The sequence below is a fragment of the Aulonocara stuartgranti genome, assembly GCF_965226115.1.
Source record: "Aulonocara stuartgranti genome assembly, chromosome: 1".
Classification (NCBI taxonomy): Eukaryota; Metazoa; Chordata; class Actinopteri; order Cichliformes; family Cichlidae; genus Aulonocara; species Aulonocara stuartgranti.
The window spans coordinates 18,395,669-18,416,629 of NC_138939.1; the positions used below are offsets into that span (position 1 = coordinate 18,395,669).

The 20,961-nt window shown below is 39.6% G+C and overlaps 3 protein-coding genes across 6 annotated transcripts in view; 1 reads left to right on the top strand and 2 right to left on the bottom strand.

Moving 5' to 3' along the window:
• Positions 1-20,961, top strand: part of gfod2 (glucose-fructose oxidoreductase domain containing 2) — a 317,249-nt gene that overhangs the window by 287,951 nt on the left and 8,337 nt on the right. Inside the window, exons 1-3 of one of the 4 annotated variants that reach the window (XM_082536332.1) lie at positions 15,601-15,686; positions 18,758-18,879; positions 20,324-20,684. In XM_082536332.1, coding sequence (XP_082392458.1) covers positions 20,432-20,684 — 253 coding nt within the window. In that variant the 5' untranslated portion in view covers positions 15,601-15,686; positions 18,758-18,879; positions 20,324-20,431. Of the gene's footprint in view, positions 1-15,600; positions 15,687-18,757; positions 18,880-18,903; positions 20,186-20,323; positions 20,685-20,961 lie in introns of those variants that run through there. The other 3 variants (XM_082536330.1, XM_082536331.1, XM_082536333.1) reach the window with 3 other exon arrangements.
• On the bottom strand, positions 909-6,683 carry nrn1lb (neuritin 1-like b). The gene is made up of 3 exons (XM_082535885.1): positions 6,102-6,683; positions 3,065-3,212; positions 909-1,991 (listed from the first exon to the last, which is right to left on the bottom strand). Exons 1-3 carry the CDS (start codon positions 6,154-6,156, stop codon positions 1,688-1,690), a joined length of 507 nt encoding a protein of 168 aa, XP_082392011.1. The 5' UTR covers positions 6,157-6,683; the 3' UTR covers positions 909-1,687.
• Positions 11,546-15,414, bottom strand: thap11 (THAP domain containing 11; the record flags this gene model as incomplete). The annotated part of the gene is made up of 1 exon (XM_082536409.1): positions 11,546-15,414. One exon carries the CDS (start codon positions 15,412-15,414, stop codon positions 14,584-14,586), a length of 831 nt encoding a protein of 276 aa, XP_082392535.1. The 3' UTR covers positions 11,546-14,583.

Sequence of the window (20,961 nt, forward strand, 5' to 3'; positions counted from 1 at the left end):
TTACTTCTCTCTGGGAAAACTTCCTCGGAGATGAAATGCCGGTTTGGTAGTGAGGCTACAAATACACACAGCGCTCTATCACGTGATGCATACTGCTCCGAGTGCTAAGGTTATGGGCCGAGTTAAGCCATGTTGCAAGTTTTGTGAGGTACTTTTTTGATATTTAATGGATCGGATTACATCTTTTATTTCTCTCTGATATCCGAACCAGTTATTTAGGTCAGTATCCGACCAATACCGATGCGTAATATCAGATCGGTCCATCTCTAATCTGTAGTGCAAACGGAATGAGACATACACACTTAAAACTATGAAAGAGCGCTGGTCAGGCTAACCTGTGAGATTTGGATAATCTGGTGGTTGATAAATATTAAAGCTATTTAAGGTCTACCTGAGGTTCCCTTGACTGCCACAGCATCAGTCATCACTCCTCAGATGATGTTCAAGTCTTCCTACCTACGGTGTTTATCTGCTCTGAGGCCACTGAGACTGATTTTAAGTGTTTTGAGGTGCAACCTGCTACACAGTGGATGAATAAAGATAGATGAGATTAATCATGACTCTGCTGTTATGAAACAGCTTAAGGGTATTAAGATTACACACACACATACACACACACACACACACACACACACACACACACACACACACACACACATAAAACCTGACTCAGAGCATTTGATTTTAGGATAAGTAATAGTTTCAATTACTCAGCAAGATTGTGTCATGTATGTTAACATACCTTCCATGGTGAAAAATCACAGTGACGTAAAGTTGCATGTCCCACTAAATAATGCAAAACTAGAAAATGATGCAGCAAATACACCAGTGATGTGTAAACCAGTGAAAGAAATTAAAAACATTTTTACAAATGACAATTACACACTAAAGAGACTCAGACTGCTGACTAATGTGCTTGTTGTCCTTTATGCTTCATTACTGTCCAAGGAAATGTTTATTGCATGCTTTTTGTGCATTTTATTGAGACATGTGCACACTGTTCCCACAGGAGACATCTTTAAACTGGGTTAAAGTCATATGAAATAATAACATGTAGCAGCACATCAGAGAGTCTGTCGTCACATAAATCTGATTTCATGTCGTTAAACCAGTCAAACAGGGTGATGACTTAAACCTACTGCACAAAAACACAGTTCGCCCCCCTCGCTGATAATACTCTCCTCCGGATCACACCTGATTAGGTTGCACGCAGATCTGAACACCTGGCGTTACAGCATGCCTCAAAATCTCCTTTGTCCTCAAATCATGGGACACTGGTGATGAACTGCAGCAGGGCTAAAAGATATATATTTTTCATAACCAGAGCTTTTCTTTCAGCTAAGTTGACACATTAAAGAGATGTGGGGAAAGGGTTTATTCTTCCTTACATTAACTGTTCGTTCTTCTATAGCAGAATAATAAATATTAGATTATGCGAATTTAATCAAAATCATTTAAACTCTTGCAGTGATTGAAAACTTGGTGGACTTCATGTAAGAGGCTTCTGTCTGACAGAAGACAGGTCTTCAATTTTTTTCAATGCGTCAATGCTGTATTAGTGTCCTGAACCAAACATTTCAAACTGATCCAGTTATAGCAATCCTTATTTAAGGATTATGATGAAAGTGACTTGTATGGATTGTGTGCCTGCTGGCATCACTCTGACCAAAGGGTTAATATGGGTTAACTAACTCCTGAGCAGAACTAGCAGCATGCTGCACGCAGGGAGCAGTACAGTGAAGAGCGTGGGGCTGTGCTTGTGTGTTTGCCCTTTCAGTGTTTCCTGGTTTGTCTGGTCGGACGTGGGGGGGCTCTGAGCTGCAGGCACGGTGCTGGGTGGGAGCGTTGTGCGGCTGGCGCACATGTTGTAGAGGTTTCCAGAAAACTCTGTCTTCCTGGACTCTTGTCTTAGAGACTCCCAAACAGCTGCTGCTTCTCCAGGACAGCCGGCCAGAGCTGAGTTGGCACAAACGTGAAATGCATTCCAGGACCTTGAAAGAACCAGGACAGGAAGAGAGGTTAGCATCTCCAACACAATAATAACCCAGTATGTTAAAGTAATGAGATTACTACAGCGTTGATAAGTAGCAGACTTCCTGTGGTTTATCACTTCTCTGGTGTCCTGCAGGACCCTCTGACATCACTTTTGGGTCACAGACTTAAGACAGCTCATTTTCTGGTAATTCGAAGGAGACCTATTATGTTTACTTCCAGCTTCATATTTTATTCTTAAGGCCTTTGCACACAGCGCATTGTTAAAAAAAAAAAAACTATTTCACTCGCTGGGCCCACGTCCTCATTTTAGGTTTGACAGTGTTTTTAGTAGATAAAAGTGAAGGCTTGGACATGAACTGAGCTGCGGTTTGGGGAAGGCCTTGAAGGGGACTGGCGATGGCTCCCGGGCCTGGCAGATCCCCATGCACCGTCTTTCTGAAGCAGGTTTGTGTGACGTGTACACACTGTAAATATATTTTTGTGAAGCTTTTTACCTCAAAAATGCACCACTAAGCAACTGAGTATATCAAGCACTGATGAGCTGGCCCTGATGTTTCTAAACAAAAATCATAAGAAACTGAGATTCATCCGATTCTCATGAGAAGGATGCTTTCATACATATTTAAGGATGTCAATGAGGCAGTTTGAGCTGTTGTTGGAAGACTTGTAACAACTTCTGAGGATGCAGAGATCCAGTTGACCCAGAGCAGCAACTAGCAGTGTGTCTGAGGTAAACCAGTATTATCTTACCAATTCCAGATCACTCGCATTTTAACCTACAAGCTCACTGGTTGCCAGATGCAGTGGCCTGATTGGTCAGATCTGTTTATCTGGAACTGAAAAACTAAATTTGATTCATAAATTCATCCAGCGATAATATGTTTGGTATGCATTAAAAACAGGTGAGTCCAAAAAATATTTTGAAAGGACAAAGAAACACAGCCCTTCAGCTCTTGATCTGTGACCTCAGTGAACACTTTCCCAAAGGCTGTGTGGTTTCAGTCACTAGTTTCAAGTCTCATTAACATAACATTAAAAAAATGACAGACTGACACACACAAACACACACCTGCAGATGGCATCGATGTCCTGTGTGCTCTGCTCTTTTTGTGTGTCCACTAAACTGTCCCCGAGTGTGAGTAAACACTGAGCAAAGCGCTTGTAGATGGAACCACATGAAACAGGGATTGCAGCGCTGAGACACACGGGGACCAAGCCTGGTGGAGAGGGAAAGACAAGACACAAGCATATTTGAACACTACAAAAAGATCATTTTATCTAAAGAAGGTCGATGCTCTTTCTCACAATTGAGCACTAAAGACATATAAAACACTCCTTTTTTCAGTGCAGAAGAAATGAATGCATACATGAGGAGACTGTAAATACAGTGTTACTAAACTAAAAGGTTATGATGGGAGAAAAATAAAACCACTAGATTGTTGAGGATTTGAATACAATGTTTGTATGTTCATAGTTGTGATCCATCAGGTTCTTAGATGGATCAAACAGATACAGAAATATGTTGTATTCCATTCATCTGGAGGGATTATACACCCTCAGAGCCAAATTCCATGTAGCACTATAAAGCCATGTATAAGCTGTATGGTTGCATCGGTCAGTCCACATATAACATGTCATATAAAACATGTCCTTATGTAGTTTGAGTTTTCACTGAAACCTTCCTGAAAAGCTGAGACACAAGGTCTGACTGGAGCACTGATTTGGGAGTAAATCTGTACTGCAAGATCGCTTTCAGTTTGTCGTTGGCCTCGAACACATTCGTTTGCCAGCAGACCTGATGAGCTGTTCCAGGGTCACCCCTAAAACCATAAACATCAATCTGATGCTAAACCAGCCTTCATTTTTCTGGCTCCAGGCTTTACACAGAAATTTGGATGCTCTCTTTCTAATGTACTGGATGTGACTGAGTGCAGTTTGTCTAATTTCTGCCTTTGTGGTTCAGAACTACTGTTGGCTCTGGACAAGCTGCTTACACGGGGTGTAAAGAACACTGATCTTATTTTATATATCACTGAATATTGAAGCATTGATATTTGAATTAAAGAACAGAGCTTAAACAGCAATCCTAAAGGAGATCTGGCTGTCTGTATACATTTGACCAGAGGATATAAAACAAAAGTTAAATATGCATTGCAAAAACAAACCGCTTGTCTGAAAAATTAGCTCAGAAATTGGTGACATCTAGGACATTTTTGCCTTTTCTCCACACGCCACTTGGAACTTTTGTGATTCAATCAGTCTAAGACGACCTTGTTTCTGCCTAATGCCAGTGCACGTTATTAGCTGCATCATTAAACCCCTGATGTTTTGCTTTTGCTTCTCTGTGTTCTTTCTTTGCAGATGTTTTTTAATAGCTGTCTCTGCAGAAATGTAATGAATTCCTGTTGCGAAATTTCCATGTTACTTGGTAGATTTTTCCACAAATGAGCTTCATTCATAAAATGCGGTTGCACGCTTCACCACCACTGCAAGTCACAGCTAATTGCATTATGGTTCCCGGTTGTTGGAAAGTGTTCTCATGAGCACAATGTCTCCAGGGATTTTCTTCGTGTTTTCCACAAATGTTCAGTTGAACTCGAGGATGAACTGATTACGTTTCTGCACTCAAAGGTCAAAGACATTGTGACCTCAATAAATATGTTGCTTTGTGATAACTCAGTAGCTCCAATTAAGACAGAATTTCACACAAATGACAAATGGAGATAAAATGATGATGTTGTGACTTTTATATGCAAAAGGATAAAGGTCGTGTTCACTGCAATGCCTTAATTTAGTGCAGAAACATCCTTCTGGCAATTATTCAAGGGCATTATGTAGCTATGTTAAAAAGTCAACCCCAAAAACCTTTATATTGTTAGGACAGCCAAGGTGGAAGCAGAATTTGCATTATTTACTATTAATAAAAACCTTATATAAAGATAATAACATAAAATATAAAATAATATATAATAAATATATTTAATATAACTTATACAATAATAAATATTACCACAAGCATCTTACAGGGTGCCTGAGCTTCTTCTGAAACTGATTATTTTCTTCTGCATCAACTTATTTACCCTTTTTTAAAAATTTGCAAGAAATCCAGCCACAGATACTCTGAACAAAAATAAAAGTAGCAGAAAAATTGAGCACAAAATGAAAAAGTGGTTAATCAGTTAATCATTTCAGCTGTACCTTTATGAACTTCTGAGTAGTTTGATTTGTGATAAAAAAAAAAAACATATTTTGTGTGTTCTCTATGTTATATATGCTCAAATCTACATAATTCAAATACTGAATAACATTAATACTAATATAATAAATGTAGCAAAGTAAAAAACTTCTGACTTTTTAAAGTCTGCTCTGAAGACTATTTATTTAACCCTGACTCGAAACTCTGCACGTGGTTTCCTGTGTACCCAGACTTAGTGTATGTGTACAAATGGCAAATAAAAAAAATGAATCTAATCTTTATCTCTAAGATAAATGGTTTTGTTTCCCTGGGAGAAAGATTCTGTAACCGAAGAGTGTAATTGATATCCTGCATTGCACTGGGTATCTATTTTATTCTATTTTATTGTTTCCTTTTTTTTAAATCAATGTGTGCTTGGAAAAAAGATTTTAATCTGAAAGATATTACAGTAAAGTAAAGGTTAGATCAAATTTAATATGTGTTGTAGCAGAAATATAACGTGGTATGAAAAGAAGGCTCCAATTTGTCCTCAGCTAAATCTACTTAGTTTCATTCCATTGGTGTTCACACTCAAATACACAATGTTGTACACCTTTCTGCATGCACACACACAAACACACAAACAGCCTGGGGAGCATTTCATTAAGGTAAGCGCATTTGTAAAACCTTTCTCATTAATATCAGAACAAGCTGAAGGGAACATCCCTTATAAGCCATCTGAACTTCTCTGGACCTTTTCTGACAAACCTGAAAGTGCAAAGAAATTGTATATCCGTATACAGACGCAGGACAAAATTGGGGCAGTGAAGAGCACACTCAACACTTACAAAGTTTTCCTACAAGACTGGATTGCACACAAACACGTACAACACGGTCACACTACAACTGGAGAGTACGGCAAGTTCCTTACTGAGGCAGAGGGCGATGGGCAGCAGCACCGTCGAGCTACCTGGATGGGACTTCATTGTTTGGCTCAGAAGTCCCGTGGAGCCGAGTACCACCCCCGAGCAAGAGGCTCTGATGTGAAGCTCCCACTTGACGTAAATCCAAAAAGTGCAAAATTCCTGGCCTAAAATGTGATTTTTCCGACCGTCCGTGGGGAATTTATCAGATGGCAAAAGTACAGCAATGCACGGAGGCACAACCCAGCTGGATTAACAGTGAAAGGGACCAATGCATCACAGAGAGTAAGAGGATGTTGTGCTTGTGTGTATGTGTGTGTGTGCACTGGGAAGGCTTGGAGCAACAGACCAATGAGAGCATCACATCATAGCACAGTGGATTAGAGTGTTCTCATTTCCGGTTTTCAGTATTTGGAACATTTGTTTGAAACCCAGATATATGATCTTATAATGATTTTGCTGTTCACACTTGTGAGACACCTACCTGTTGCAAAAATCTGTTTTAACCATTGAACAGAGACTTTGTAAGTGAACAGTCAAACAAACCATTATTAAAGGTGTCAGGAGGCAGGAGGATTTTTTTGTGCACAGATGGATGACATCCCAGTGAGGATAACACAATCAGGCTCACCTGGGAGTCCAATGTGGTTCCACAGCGCCTTCTGGGAATAGCCTCAGCCCACGAGAGAATTCATCCGCTTTTTAGGTTATGACAATAAGAGACAAAGACAGAACTGTTAAACTGTTGAAAATGGGTGCTTGTGATCTTTACTCCTTGACTTCCTTGTGATTCCATCTTACATCCCCCTCCTCACCCTCCCAGATGGCTCACACTCTGTGCATTAGTATAAGTCCTGGTTGACATCTGCATACCGACACAGGAGGAATAGGAACCCATTGTTAATCTGCGGCTTAGAACAAGCATCGACTGCAGAGTAATCTGTCTGTGTCCCAAGCTGCTGCCCTGAATCGATACATCACTGGAGCTACTTTGGCAAAAAGTCTTCCTGGAAACATCTGCATTAGCTCATCAAATTCATCACTTTGCAATGTCATATTGCAGATGTGTAACATTTACGGTGCCATGAAAAAGATGTCATTCACATCTATCAGTTGGGAAAGGTTTCAAAGACATTTCTGAGGCTTTAGGACTCCAGAGCTATTATCTACAAATGGAGAAAACTTCAAACTGTGGTAAACCTTCCCAGGAGGGGCCACTGTCACCAAAGAAGCGCTTCAATAACTCTTCCAAAAAGTCTCGAAAGAACCCACATTTGCCCAAAAACATCTTTGTGATCCCCAAGATTTTTGGGAAAACATTCTTTGCACTGACGAGACAAAGGTTTGCCTTTTTGGAAGGTTTGAGTTACTGTTACATGTGGCATAAAACTAACACAGCATTTCTTAAAAAGAAAATCGTACCAAGTCAAACATGGTGGTGGTCAAGAGTTAGTCTGGGCCTGCTTTGCTGCTTCAGGACCTGGGCGAAAAAAGAAGAATGTCCGGCCATCAGTTCATGTTCTAAAACTTGAGCGTGCTGTATATAATCAGGTTATATCTGAAACATGCAAGTGTGACAAAAATGAAATAAATAAAGAAATCATGAAGAGGGCAAATACTTTTTCACTGCACTGTAAACTGGGTGAACTTATCTAGATTTTTTTGCTATTCTAAAAAAGGAAATTCCATTGTTTATATATTTCAGCTATATAAAGGGGGCAATTGTGGCTCAAGAGTTGGGAGTTCGCCTTGTAATTGGAAGGTTGCCGGTTCGAGCCCCGGCTTGGACAGTCTTGGTTGTAGTGTCCTTGGGTAAGACACTTCACCCATTGCCTACTGGTGGTGGTCAGAGGGCCTGGTGGCTCTAACAGGGACCGCAGATTTAAAAGTAAACATTGCCATTTTATGTAAGACGCAAAACTAGCAACTGAAACCGTGAAGTTAGGAAAGAGGCTCACAGATTAAAGGATCTGAAGGACTGTTTTACCCCTAAAATTGTATTCAGTCTTTTTTTCTTTTTCTTTTTTTGTAAGCACAGGAGTCGCCCTCTGTTGGCCAAAGACTGCATGCTTTGAAGAACTTTGGCTTCATTTTTGAGATTTGGAAGTGATGTCCATGTTTTACATGCTTTGTGATTGTCCAAATCAAGGACTTTATATCAGGGGCGGAGCGTGGGGGTGGCTTACTGGGCTTAAGCCCGGGGTCTTTTGGAGTGTAATTTTTTCATAGTTAGATGCCTGGCTGACAACTGTATAAAACAAAAAGTACACACAATATTCGAAGCACATAGTGCACACTGTGGGAATTTACGACTGTGCGTGAATCCCCCCTGATATTGGTATGATCCGAGCTCAGGCACTAAGCGACTGAGGGAGAGGGCGGGGCAGCTGCTGCCTGTGAGTGCGCTGTTGGAGAAACGGAGCCAGCCATACTAAGGAGAGCTTAAGTTTGACCAGGTACCAAAGCAAATCATTCGTACCTTACAAATAATGTAAATATGACGGTGCATCACGAAAGATTGATATCAAACTGATCACTTGACCAATATTATGTTACTTGCTCTTCAAGTGAATCAACAAATGGCGAAATGAAAAGGAACAAATGCTATTTTTTTTAGAGAGTCTTAGCTTACCTGTGTTTATTTCATATTTTCAGTTCTTACCCTCCCCGACTAAATCAGTTTCAGTTATGTACTGAAATATAAGAATGGACATTAGAGGGTTCTTTCAAAGAAAAAACTCAGGTAAATGTTATTTTATATATTATGCTTTGTATGTTGTTCAGTATATTTCTATGCAAACCAAGAGGGATTTCAGTACACAGCAAGATATTCACATTTGTAACCAGATATTTACATAAAACATAAACATAAAACATTTTTACTGTACAACATCAATTTAGAGTAAACTTTTGTTTTAGATAAATATTGAAATATATTTTGAATTAGTTAAATGTCAGAATAAAGAGAGACAGAGCTGTCTATTTATTATCACTTTAATCAAATTTAGGAGCACATATACACTAAGTTTATTGTTAATTTATAAGAAAACTCCAGAGGATTCCATTCTGAGCTGAAGAAGCTTCTGATAGGTTAGTAGAGTCCATGTGAGTAAACTGGTGGCACAGCTGTGGATGCATATAAGGCAAAACACAGAGCCTGTTTCTTTGAAATGGGAAAATCAAGAGATATCAACCAAAACACCAGGAAAAGAACTGTGGAGCTCCATAAGTGTGGCTCAAGTTTGAATACAATTTGGTGCCATTTGCAATTAAGAAATACAGATAGTTTCTCTCTTTACTCTTAAAGTTAACAGATATGTTTTTTATATTTATCAATCTAAAAAAAATAAACATTTAGTCTGATTTGATGTAACAATTAAAAAAGTGTTTTGATCTGAAGAGTGTGTAAATATCTGGTTTCAACTGTATATTTGATGATTGTCAGCACAAAGAGAGAGGAACAGAGAGGAGAATGAGGACAGAACAAAGATGGAACAAGAGCAGGTGAGACAGACATGTTAGTCAAATGGTCGTTTACCAAAAATATCACCGTATCATAGGTCGTCATGTATCTCGTACCTAGTGTTTCTTTTTAGGTTTGTTATTTTTCAAATTCTATATTTACTAAGTTATGCAGGCTTGTTTATACAACAAGGCTAAATAATTATATAAACTTTTCTCAATCTAAATAGTGTACTTTGGTAGAATTAAAAAAATAAGTGTAGTGCAGGTCTATGATGATCTTTAGTGCTACTATCATCTAGTTCTGATTCTGGTTCTGTCTTGGTTAAATCCCAAGTAGTCCTGATTTTGAACTGTTGTAGACCTGTTTTAATTCTGGATCAGTTCTGGGTCTGGTTGAATTGGGGTTTAGTCCTCGTGTCTTGATACTAACAGCTGGAAACGTGTCATACAGCTTTGTTTGACAGAAATGAAGGAGAAAATCTTTTGTTCATTTGTTTGTTTGTTTCTACATGAGCTTTGATCATTCTCTGTAAGATTAAGCTCAGCTATTGAACGGCGTATATTTTAAAGTAAAGGCTTTAAAACCAAGTTAGTAGTACAAACGTCACTAATGTCACATAACTTTCCCGACATGTGGCCAACAGTAATGTTTTAATGTTCTTCGTTATTAAACATTTGCACATAAATAGGTGACATTATATTCAGTACTTAAAGTTTACTCTTTGGCCGCCCCTCATCCGCCGTTTTTTTTCGGCAAAATTATCCACACCCACCGCCGCGCTATGCATTCTGGGATATGTTGGGCCACGAAGTCTACACTGCCACAGCCTTAAAATTCAGGGAAAAGAAGGACGCATTTCAGGGCCGCATTTCGAGCAGCCTTTGAATTGGGACAGCCTTCGGCGCGCCGCTGTGACGTAATCGGCCTTGAAATGCGTACTTTAAGCTGCAGACCCTGAATTGGGATACAGCCAGTGTCGGGAGTTTCCCTGTGCTCAGGGTCCTAATATGCCACACCCCTGAACGGCTGCAGTTTATCCTGAGGCTATATTTAAATGTTTGGACCTTATGTTTAAATTAAAACCAATCCACACTGAAAACAACTTTTGTTGTGAGATTCTCCTCAAAGAGGACTCCTGCTGACAACTTTTGTGAAGTGCTGCGCTGACCGTTTTCCTCCTCCTCTTCTTTCACTTAGCTCAGAGCCGTGATCCATGCACGGTTACTTTGCTGTTGCGAAACTGTCCTGTTTGCCTCACGCAGGACACCCAGCTTGTTGTGTGATGATCCCACCAGCGTTTTCCTGGACAGCTCTGCAGAGAGCTGCAATTTGCTTTGTCATGAGCAGTTGAGACGATGGTCGCAGAAGATTCCAGATATAATATTCCTTATTCGATTTGTTTTAAAAGGACAATGTAGTTTTTTCTTATTCTTTTAATAATACAGGAAGTCAAAGCTTTAAAGTGTCACAAAGTATTTAAACACAATCTGATGAATAGAAGCTCAATATAAAATGTCAAAAGAATTATTAAAATAATTAAATATTATTCAGTAATTGTTATTATCAAAAAGTATGTTCCTAAAGGAAACTGAAAGCCTAATTAATAGTGTAGAAAATGTTTCAAGCATTTCAATTTACAAGTAAAACAATATACACAAGATGTGAATATTGATATACATGTAGCACACTAAGTATTCACACTAAAAACAAAATATGCAGTAGCAGCATTAGTAGGATATGACAGAGTTTTTAAATGGCAATCCTGCAGACTGTCAGCTGTCCAAGGATGACCCCGCCTGATCTAGACTCACACACTGAAAGATACAGGTGGATTATTATATAGCTATAGGAAATTGCAAAATGATGTCATGCAACTTTCTTTTCTATAAATCTAACATTGCTTCCTTAATTTTTTTAGATCATGACCAGCAAAACTATAAACTTTGACCTGGATTACTTATAATAAAGGCACCCTTTCTGACACACTTCAAAGATTTTCCATGTTTATATACAGAAAGTCTTATTTCAGTGGATTTCAGAATCACATGTTGCTTTCATTGTTGTACCTAAACAATGAAACCTGCCTTGAAAAGATGTCATTTGGCCTGATTGCAGTGGTAAACGGCAACAGCCATCAAGAAGGAAGATAGAGTTGTGTAAGTTTGATTGACAGCATTGGATTAAGGCCTTACGCAACACTGTAGGGAGTAGAAAAGATAAATCCAGATGAGATTAGGATCTGGATCCTCGCTCTTTCCAATGCTCTCTCTCCATCCATTCATCCATCGCTCCCCCTTTCTCTGTTTCACATTAATACATTAGGTGTTCAAAAATTACCCATTCCAGTGTGAGCGGTGGAACTGCATTACATGCCTATGTTCGTGTTAAGATAATTAGCATTTCACTTCCTTAAAATCTGTAACAATTAAGCAAATGAGCATCAGATTGGCCAGCAGACACACATAGATAGATCAAGCAAATTAGGTCATAAAGAGAGGAGCTGAAGCTTCTCTTCTTCAAGCTTTTATCCTAGCGCCATCTAGAGGGTAAAAATCATGCTTCAGACTCCGACTGTAAGGATGATTATTCCTGTCCTGAAACTCTGGACTGGACAAGATGACGAATCAGTTTCTTTGACCTCCAGTCACCTAAAATATGACACTTTGCTGTTTTAAAAATGAAATCACATTTGCATTAAAGCAAGAAGTCAGAACGTGTAATTGAATCCACTATTTTCTAGTAATTATCCTCATTTATTGACAAATTGGGTCTTAATTTAATAATTTAGTAAATCTGAAGCAAAATACGACTAGAGATCATTTTTTGAGGAGTGATTTCTCTTTGGTGAGTTGGTTCTTTAATCCGTTTAGGCTTGTTATTTACACTAGCAAAGAGAGAGAGATATAAAAAATTCATCTTTTGTTCTGACATTATACAACCCAGTTTCAGTGTAAGCCGTAAACAGAAGGCACTCATTACATTTAAGCGAGAAAACATTTCATTTGTTTTCTTTGTGCAATATTATATTAGAAATTTCAGTTTCGTGCATTTCAGCTTCGTGATTTATTTTTTAAATAAAGTCCTATCTCTGTTATTTTGAATGTAATGCCAGCAAAAAACTGTGTAAAACTTTGGGGAAGAGCAACAAAATACTGTGGGGCCAAAAACACTTCTCACTCACTTTAGCTAAGTTGGTAAAAACAGCTTCTCAGACATTTAGAAATAGAATTTAACATACAGTGTAATTAGAAAGATGATTTCACCAGGCCAAAGATGGCCATCACATTCAGGTTTTCAGGTGGTGCTGGATTCAAACAACAGTCAGAGCACAGGTTTATAAACAGAGCCACAAAAGCAAGTTAAAACTCTGACATGAAAAGAAAGGAAAACACACAAAGAAGATCCAAAAACTCTAATATGTTCTTGAGATCCAGCCTGGACAATGACGTAAAATATAAAGCTGTTTTCTGACCCCTCAAAATTTTAACTTCCTGATAGAAGTAATACTATGCATCCTGTGAGTTAAAGAGAGATTTGTAGACCCAAAGTCAGCATCTCTATGATGCAGAGCTATTAATCTGCACAGATTATCTATCCTGTGCATCTGTGAAGGCACCACTAGTGCTAAACAATGATGATGATGATGTAAACTGGCAGACCAGACCTGTCACCCACTCGGGGGAAAATTCAAATCCAATTAAATTTTGGGTGTGAATAATTTTAAGATCACTGCACTTTACGCGACGATCGTAAACTGTAAGGTTTCCAACACGAGTCTTTTATAAGTTTATTTCATACAAATTGTATTATTTTGTCCACAACTCAACACAGCTGAAAAAATTTGTAATATTACTTACAAGAGCCACTGCAAATCTTCATGTCATTTTAAAATAAACCCGGGGATGAGATCACATGAGCCAAACCCCTCCACCCCCCCAATATCAATGAAGGTTTAAAAAGAAAACAACAGAAACACTGTCAGATCCTTTCTCCCCCACCAGAAGTCTCTAAAATGCTGCTATGTGCTATGAGACAAAATGCTTGTTGGCTTGAGAAATAACTTGCCAGTCTTAAACAATGAGCTGCCAGATCAGCTTCAAAAATATGAAATGTTTGTAATAGCCTGTGCTTAAAACACTGATGAACAGGACAAATATGTGGGAACTAAACATCTGTGTGAAGAATAGGGAAGAGGCACGTAAAATGTTTAAATCACACCCAAAAAATGAAAAAGAAGTAGGTGCTGCTTCCCCCAAAACTAGGGAAAAAACGTCCCCAAGAAGCATCCTTTAATAAGAATTAATTTTAAGTGCCCTTTAAAGCTTTGAGGAATTTCTTCAAGTCTTTTTTTCTTCTTCTCAGTTGCAAAAATACCTCTAGCAACAAAAATAATGGAAATAATCTTAAGGTACCTTTAAAGGCAACTCTGAAACAGTCGCGGTAGAGTTTTATTTAGTTCACTACAACCCTAAGCAGGCCAAGATTAGTGTTTTGGTAAAAAAAAAAAAAATCCTATAAATACTTCATCTTGGCGCATTTTTGCATGTTATTGTGGGGTGTTATCCTTTTTTTTTTTTGCAACAAGAGCTCCTAAACTCTGTTGGAAAAACAAAACAAAAACAGCCTAAGGACAAAAAACATTTTATGCAGCTAGGCAGTTTTGAGCATGTCCTTCGCCGGTGTCCCCTCAGTCTGTCCCGTCATAAATAAGTCTGAAATGTGAGTCTGTGCAAACTACGAGTCTTGTCTGAATGGATTCATGTGATCTTTGTTTGGCTGCAGACCAGAGGCAGACTGTGCATGTTTCAATTAGATTAGCAGTAAGTTTATTACTATCAGCTACATCAACTAGCCAGCCTACAAAAAAATTTAAACGCAAATAAAAATAAAAATAAGCTCTACTTGAAAATAAATTGTCATCGCTCTCAGTTTCGTAGAAATCGGGGCTGGATCTGCTGTCCATCTGCTCTCCGTCAGTCTGAGTCTGTATATCGGCTCGTCTCCGGGGATGTTCACCCATCCCATCAGATTTTCTTCCGAACGTTAGCAGCCACCGTGTGGCCGTACAGCAACCGGTCCCGTTCCCGCACTTCCTCTTGCAGCTTGGCCTCCGCCACCCGGAGCTGGCGGATGGTCGCCTTCATCTCCTTCATCTTTACCTCCATGAGCGCGATGATGTCCCGCTGCTCGTTCAGCTTCCTCAGTAGCTCGGCCGACGTGGTGCCAGTGGTCAGAGAGTACGAGTGGTCCAGCGGGCTGCTGGTCACGCTGACATACTGCACCGGTGCCGCCGCGGATGAGGTGTCCACCTGTGAGTCGCCAGCCGTTACCTCGGCTGTACCGCCGACCTGCCCCGTGTAAGATGTCCCCTCCGTTTGGACGGGCAGTCGCGCGGTGCCCAAGTACTCCCCGTTTTGGCCAATCTGCACCACGGTGATGCTGTCGTCGCTCGCTTCCCCGCCTGCGTTGGCCTCGGCTCCTTCTGCGGTGTTGCCCAGCACGGAGCTGGTGACAACAATTCCGGAGGTCGCAGCTGCGGCGGGCGCGGGAACCGCCGCGGATACTTTCCTGCCTCTGCCCCGCCGACTCCTGCGCTCATTCACCCCTCGCAGAGGGAAGAGGGACGGCACCCGGATGCTGTAGGTTTTCCTCCCGCCGGCGAAATGCACGCTGCAGACTCGATGCCCCGTAGTCGGCTGGAAGGTGCTGAAGCAGCCGCTGACCCCGGCCCGGGAGATGTTCCTCAGCCACTGCTCTCTGAGAGCGGTGTCCTTAGGAAACGTGTAGAAGCGCAGTTCCCGGTCCCGGTGCGAGTTGTTGTAGCAGCCGGGGACACAGCAGGTGAACCCAGGCATATTTACTTCAGCGCCGAGGCTAAATCTGCGGCCTTCGGGTGAACTTAAGATTATTTTATTTTTGTTTCTTTATTCTATGCTATGTTATCAAGATCGGCGGCCTGCAAGCGGAACTACACGTCCCACAACGCTAACAACTTCCTGTTTATTTTTTAGCAAAAGTGAGGCGCTCTCCTTCGTACGACGACTAAATCCATCCGAGATTAGCCGGCCGCGGAGCACACGAAGCTCTTGCATATGATGAATTCACGGATGCTGTTTTATTTTCAACGGTAAATGTTTTTTCTTGTTCTTAGCTCTGTTATCAGGGTAATCGTCCACCACTGAGAACTAAAAGTCCCACAATTCCTTGCGCTTCCTGTCCATAACCGTTAGTGATATAACGCCTCTGCTGGTCAGTGTGTGTAATGACACCGTTCAAGTAGGCGTGTGTGTAAAGAAAATACTATCAACGTGTTAAAAAACAACAAAAGAACTTAATTAATTATTGATCTTTTTAAAACAAACGCTGTATTTTAATGTAAAACAATTATATTTTTATATAGATGCAGACAGACTTCTATTTTCTTCTCAAAGGAAAATAATTTTTAGAATCACAAACTAAGGTGTTTTCAGTTACAGCTGATGATTAACTGATTAAAGCAACCTAAGTCTAATTGGGGGAAAACTTCAAATACAGAATAACAATAGTGTAAAATTTGATTAATACATATGTGCAATCAGAAATAACCATGGAGAATAAAAAACTTTTTAGATGGAGCAATTTTATGAAATTCAAGTCTAATAATTTAATGTCCTGCTTTTTCTTTTGGCTTGCCCTTTTAGGTGTTGCTATAGCAGATCATAGGCCTCTGTCTCACCCTATAACTTTTATCCCCCTTAATCACACAATCAGCCATTGTCATCAGTAAATGTCATATTTTGGGGTGAAATCACCATTAATAATAGCAACAGTGCATCCCCACCAGTATAAATATCTAATCAACTTACATCTAATAAGCATCCACAGAAGGTGTATTGTATTGTATTGTATTGTATCTTTATTTTGAACATGTTAAATTAGTACAACAACAGAAAAAAGAGACAAACAAACAAACACAGCAAAACAAAAGGAAAACAAAAAACAATAATTATAAATAACTCATAACATGTTCAAAAAGGAAGAAGCATAATCTTATTTAATCCCACCCCCTTTCACTATTTAGTAATTAATAGTCTACACTTTTTCTTCCTGTTTCCCTGTCCATCAGAAATTCTTCATTACAATTACATTACATGTTACATGTGTTTTTTATTTATTTATCTATTTTTATATTTTTACATTTATACTTTAAATATATACTTATATAAACATACTTGTGCACCTACACATATATACACATCACTGTTGTGAAAATAGTGGGTGAGAACACCCGATCAGAGCCCTACCTCCTTCCTTTACTTTGCAAAAACCACAATTTTGAACTGAGTCATGCTGGGACATTGCTTCAGTTCTTCACTCTATTCCACAGCCTCCCTCCACACACAGAGATGCAAAAACGTTGTCATGTTATACGGATACAAGGATGTTTTAAATTTAATTCCCCCTTCAAATTGTATCCCTGTTTCCTTTTAGAAAACAATTTGAGAATACTGTCAGGAAGTAGGTCGTTTATTACTTTATACATAATTTGTACTGTGAGAAAATGAACCAGGTCTGTGAATTTTGGTATTTTTGATTTTAAGAATAGCGGATTTGTATGATCTCTGTAGCCAGTTTTATGGATTATCCTTATGGACCTAGATTGATGATAGCAAACATTTATGAGTATTGCCCCAAACCTCTGCACTGTAATGCAAATATGGTGAAATCAGTGAACAATATTGAATGTTGGATGATTTGTGATCCAGATGTGTTTTACTTTACTTTACTCATGGTGATATATCATGTGTGTATTTTATGAGAATTTCAAAAAAGGTATCAACAGGTATTTTTCACTAATTTAAAGTTAGACTGATTTTCAGTCTGTTTCCTTGGATTGTTTGTTCATCTTTCCATGTCAGCTGCCAACTGTCCAGGTGGTAGTAACCATTATCATCCACCTGATGGCCTTGAAGATCACTCTTCCTGCACTCCTGTGCTGGTTTAGTGTTTGGCTGGTTTAGTGGTTGGCTGGATGGTTGTGGATTTGGACGCTGCAGGTGTCACTTTTCTGATCATCATCACACAGCTATTTCTGCAGATTTAGTTTATTATTTACACACTGTAAATCTGTAGTAGCCAAATAAACCTCATACCGTATTCATCTAACATCATTTCACAAAGTAAACACCAAAGTTTAAAAGCATTTTTAAAAATAAATTGTATTTGAAAAGGCTGAGGCAAAAGAATGTAAACCAAAGTCACCCCTGCCAACAGCAGCATTAAACATGAGCGCTCACACACACCTCTACAAGTTTAAAGTCTAGTGTGTTGCTCATGGTGCCAACAGATGAACTAAGAGTTAACAATGGGTTCTTATCAGGGAAAAAAGATACATTTAAAATGGTATCTGTGTTGCAGTAAGTAAGGTCCTGCTATTATACTTGCATCAGGGCACTTATCTGGTTATTTGAAACATATGTTACTGGCCCTCCATTCAAAAACAAACAAAAATCACTATTGATTCTCCACAAACAAATATTGAATATATATTTGAGTTTGTTTCTGTGAAATCTGTGCAATTGTAACTAATACTGTCAAATAAAATTAACCAGAATAAATTATCAAAATACATTTAACCGGAGACATTATATGAGAGGGATGTCACTAAAGTAACTGAAATACAAGGGAAAACACTGCAATAGCAAACGTGGTAGAATTAGGCTATAACTTTCAGAGAGTTTTAAGAGAGTTTTTAACCGTTTTAAACCTTAATTTCGTCTCAAAGCAAGCAAATTATTTTGTCGATATATTTAGATTGGAGTGGTAGCTACGCCTTGAGTTTTGGTAATGGTTAAAAATAACAAGTGAGATAACTGCTTTGGGGTAGACGACTGCCCACTTGGAAGAAGCTTTGAGGCAACTGTTGTTGCGATTTATATAAAACTGAATTGAAAATTTTTAGATTAAACGAGTGAAACTAGTCGACGTACTGAGGGATTTGTACAGGTAGCGCACTGAATCATGGGGAAACTATTGAAAGTTAAAGTAATGCCTTAACAGCAAGGGCACATATTTTATTCGTAAGACGTATTTATACATTAATAAAAAATATCTTTAAAAGCAAGGTTTTGTGAAACTTTTAGTATCTTTGTGTTTAAACATAACGTGTTTCCTATGAGTCCCCCGTGTTGATTTTCCGCCGGTGACCTATCTTCACAGCTTTAGTATGTCCGGTTCCCGTCACAGTATTGCTGTTGCTGCTGAAGTTACCATTAGCAACTGGGCAGCGCCCGGCTCGACACCTTCCGACGTCGCTGATGTTGTGCTGCCAAATACAGTAGGTAGTTAACGTTTCCTTGCTTTTCACTTGGGATTTGTTTTAAATAATACCCGTTTGTAGATACTTTAACGCTAAACAGTGAGCCCGAGAAATATCTGCGTTTACTGGGAGTTTTTTGTGCACGCTCTGCGGTTGTCTGGCCAGCTAGCTGAACGTGCTAGCTAACGTTATCAATAACCTGACTGTTTAGCTAGCTCACTGTGTGTGTAGGTGTGTGTGCACTTGTAGCAGTACGCGTGTTTGAAACGAAGACGTGGTCACTTTGAGGAAGTTTGCAGTGTTTTATGACATATGTCTGATCCCGAGCTACTACTTCTGATTCAGAAAGCGACGAGTCCGTGTGTCATGCCTTTGATATCTCATCTGTCTAGCTGACTCGGCACGGCACGGCTCAGTTGCCAGTGTTGTCGGTGTGTGAGAGACTTCAGCTGCATTCGGCTGCTTTAGCCTGGCGCGGATGCGGTTTAAACGAGAGAAGGTTCCCAAAGGTGGCACGGGTAATGCAGGTGCAGGGGCACGCAGACTTTCCTCCGTCACCCTTCTGTTGTACAGTCATCATGGCCACAGGGAGAGTCAGCAAGATAGACCTGCTCATTGTTCACCTATATAGCACTGTGCTAAATATGGACACACCCCGCATTTCTTTATATTTTGCTAGGAAAACGGAAAATAGGTACAGCAATTTATGGCTTGAGAGAAGTTCATACCTGAGCCAAAGCTGCTGTTCTCCTGTTTCTCCTCTCAGCATATTCTTTTCCTTTTCCCCCCTTACTTCTCCCTAAGAGTCCACATTCAGTCCCCAAAGACTGTAGTCTTTGTAGTGGTACATTTAGTTCATTTAATATTTATAAATCAATTTCACTTTTTACTTTGAATTATAAAGTTTTTGGAAAACCTCTGAATTAAAAGGATATGTTTTTTGTGTTTTTGTGTATGTTTTTCAGCTTAGTTGATCTTTATGCATATGTATTTAATGTAGATATGGCCTGCTATTTAAATCAGTCACCAGTCTATTATCATTCCAGATCAGGAAAACAAGGGAGTAAACTCATACTGGTTCAGGTGATTTATAACTTTCAGAACAACATTAAGTGAGCGATAAATAATTAGATTGTTCTGGCTGCTGGTTTTTATGTTTAGCCTGGTTGAAAGACAAAAGATGACATTGACATTCAGTGGGTGTGAACAAGGAAAGGCATGTTAAGTAGGCAGGACACGGCATGAGAGCCTGTCACAGAGGTCTGATAAGAAAAACTGGGCTGAACTTTCATGAGACCTGCAGATACACTCAAAGCTGGGATAAATGGGTAAAGCACTTATTCACTACTCCTTCTCATTTCTTAGTGCTGCATTCACAAAGAGCTTTTTTATTTCCCAGGATTTTGTTATGTTATTGGATAAAGGTTGATCGCTCTTTAACTGTTCAATTGTTAATTGTTTTATAGGCTAAAATCAACAGCACAGGCCTTGAAAAGCTAGTGGATGATTTGCTGTTGAGATGCTGGAGTGACTGGCGATGGCTCACACATAGGGTCCCACTGAGCAGCTCTACCATGCTGCCGGGAGTCGGTGTGTTTGGCACGGGGAGTACGGCCCGAGTGCTGGTCCCACTGCTAAAAGCTGAAGGCTTTGAGGTTCATGCACTCTGGGGGCGAAGCGAAGAGGAAGCATGCTGCTTGGCAAAGGAGCTCGGCATCCCATTTCACACCAGCCGATCTGACGACGTCCTGCTGCATCAAGATGTTGACCTTGTCTGCATCTATATTCCACCATCCATGACAAGGCAGATAGCAGTCAAGGCACTGGGTAAGACTCCATAAACACAAATATAACATAATATAACACAGTGTGTTTGGCAGCATAGTGACTGAGCTATTAGCACTGTCACAGCATGAGGGGTTCAAATCCAGGCAACACTCTTTCGTACAGTGTTTGTATCATCTCCCTGTTCTTGTGCAGGCTTTCTACAGGACCTCCAGTTTCTCCTACCACTAACCCTATTTAGTATGTCATGAAAGAAATCATCTTAAGAGTTAACACCCTAAATGAAGGTTGAAATATTAAGATTCACATGTTAGTATTG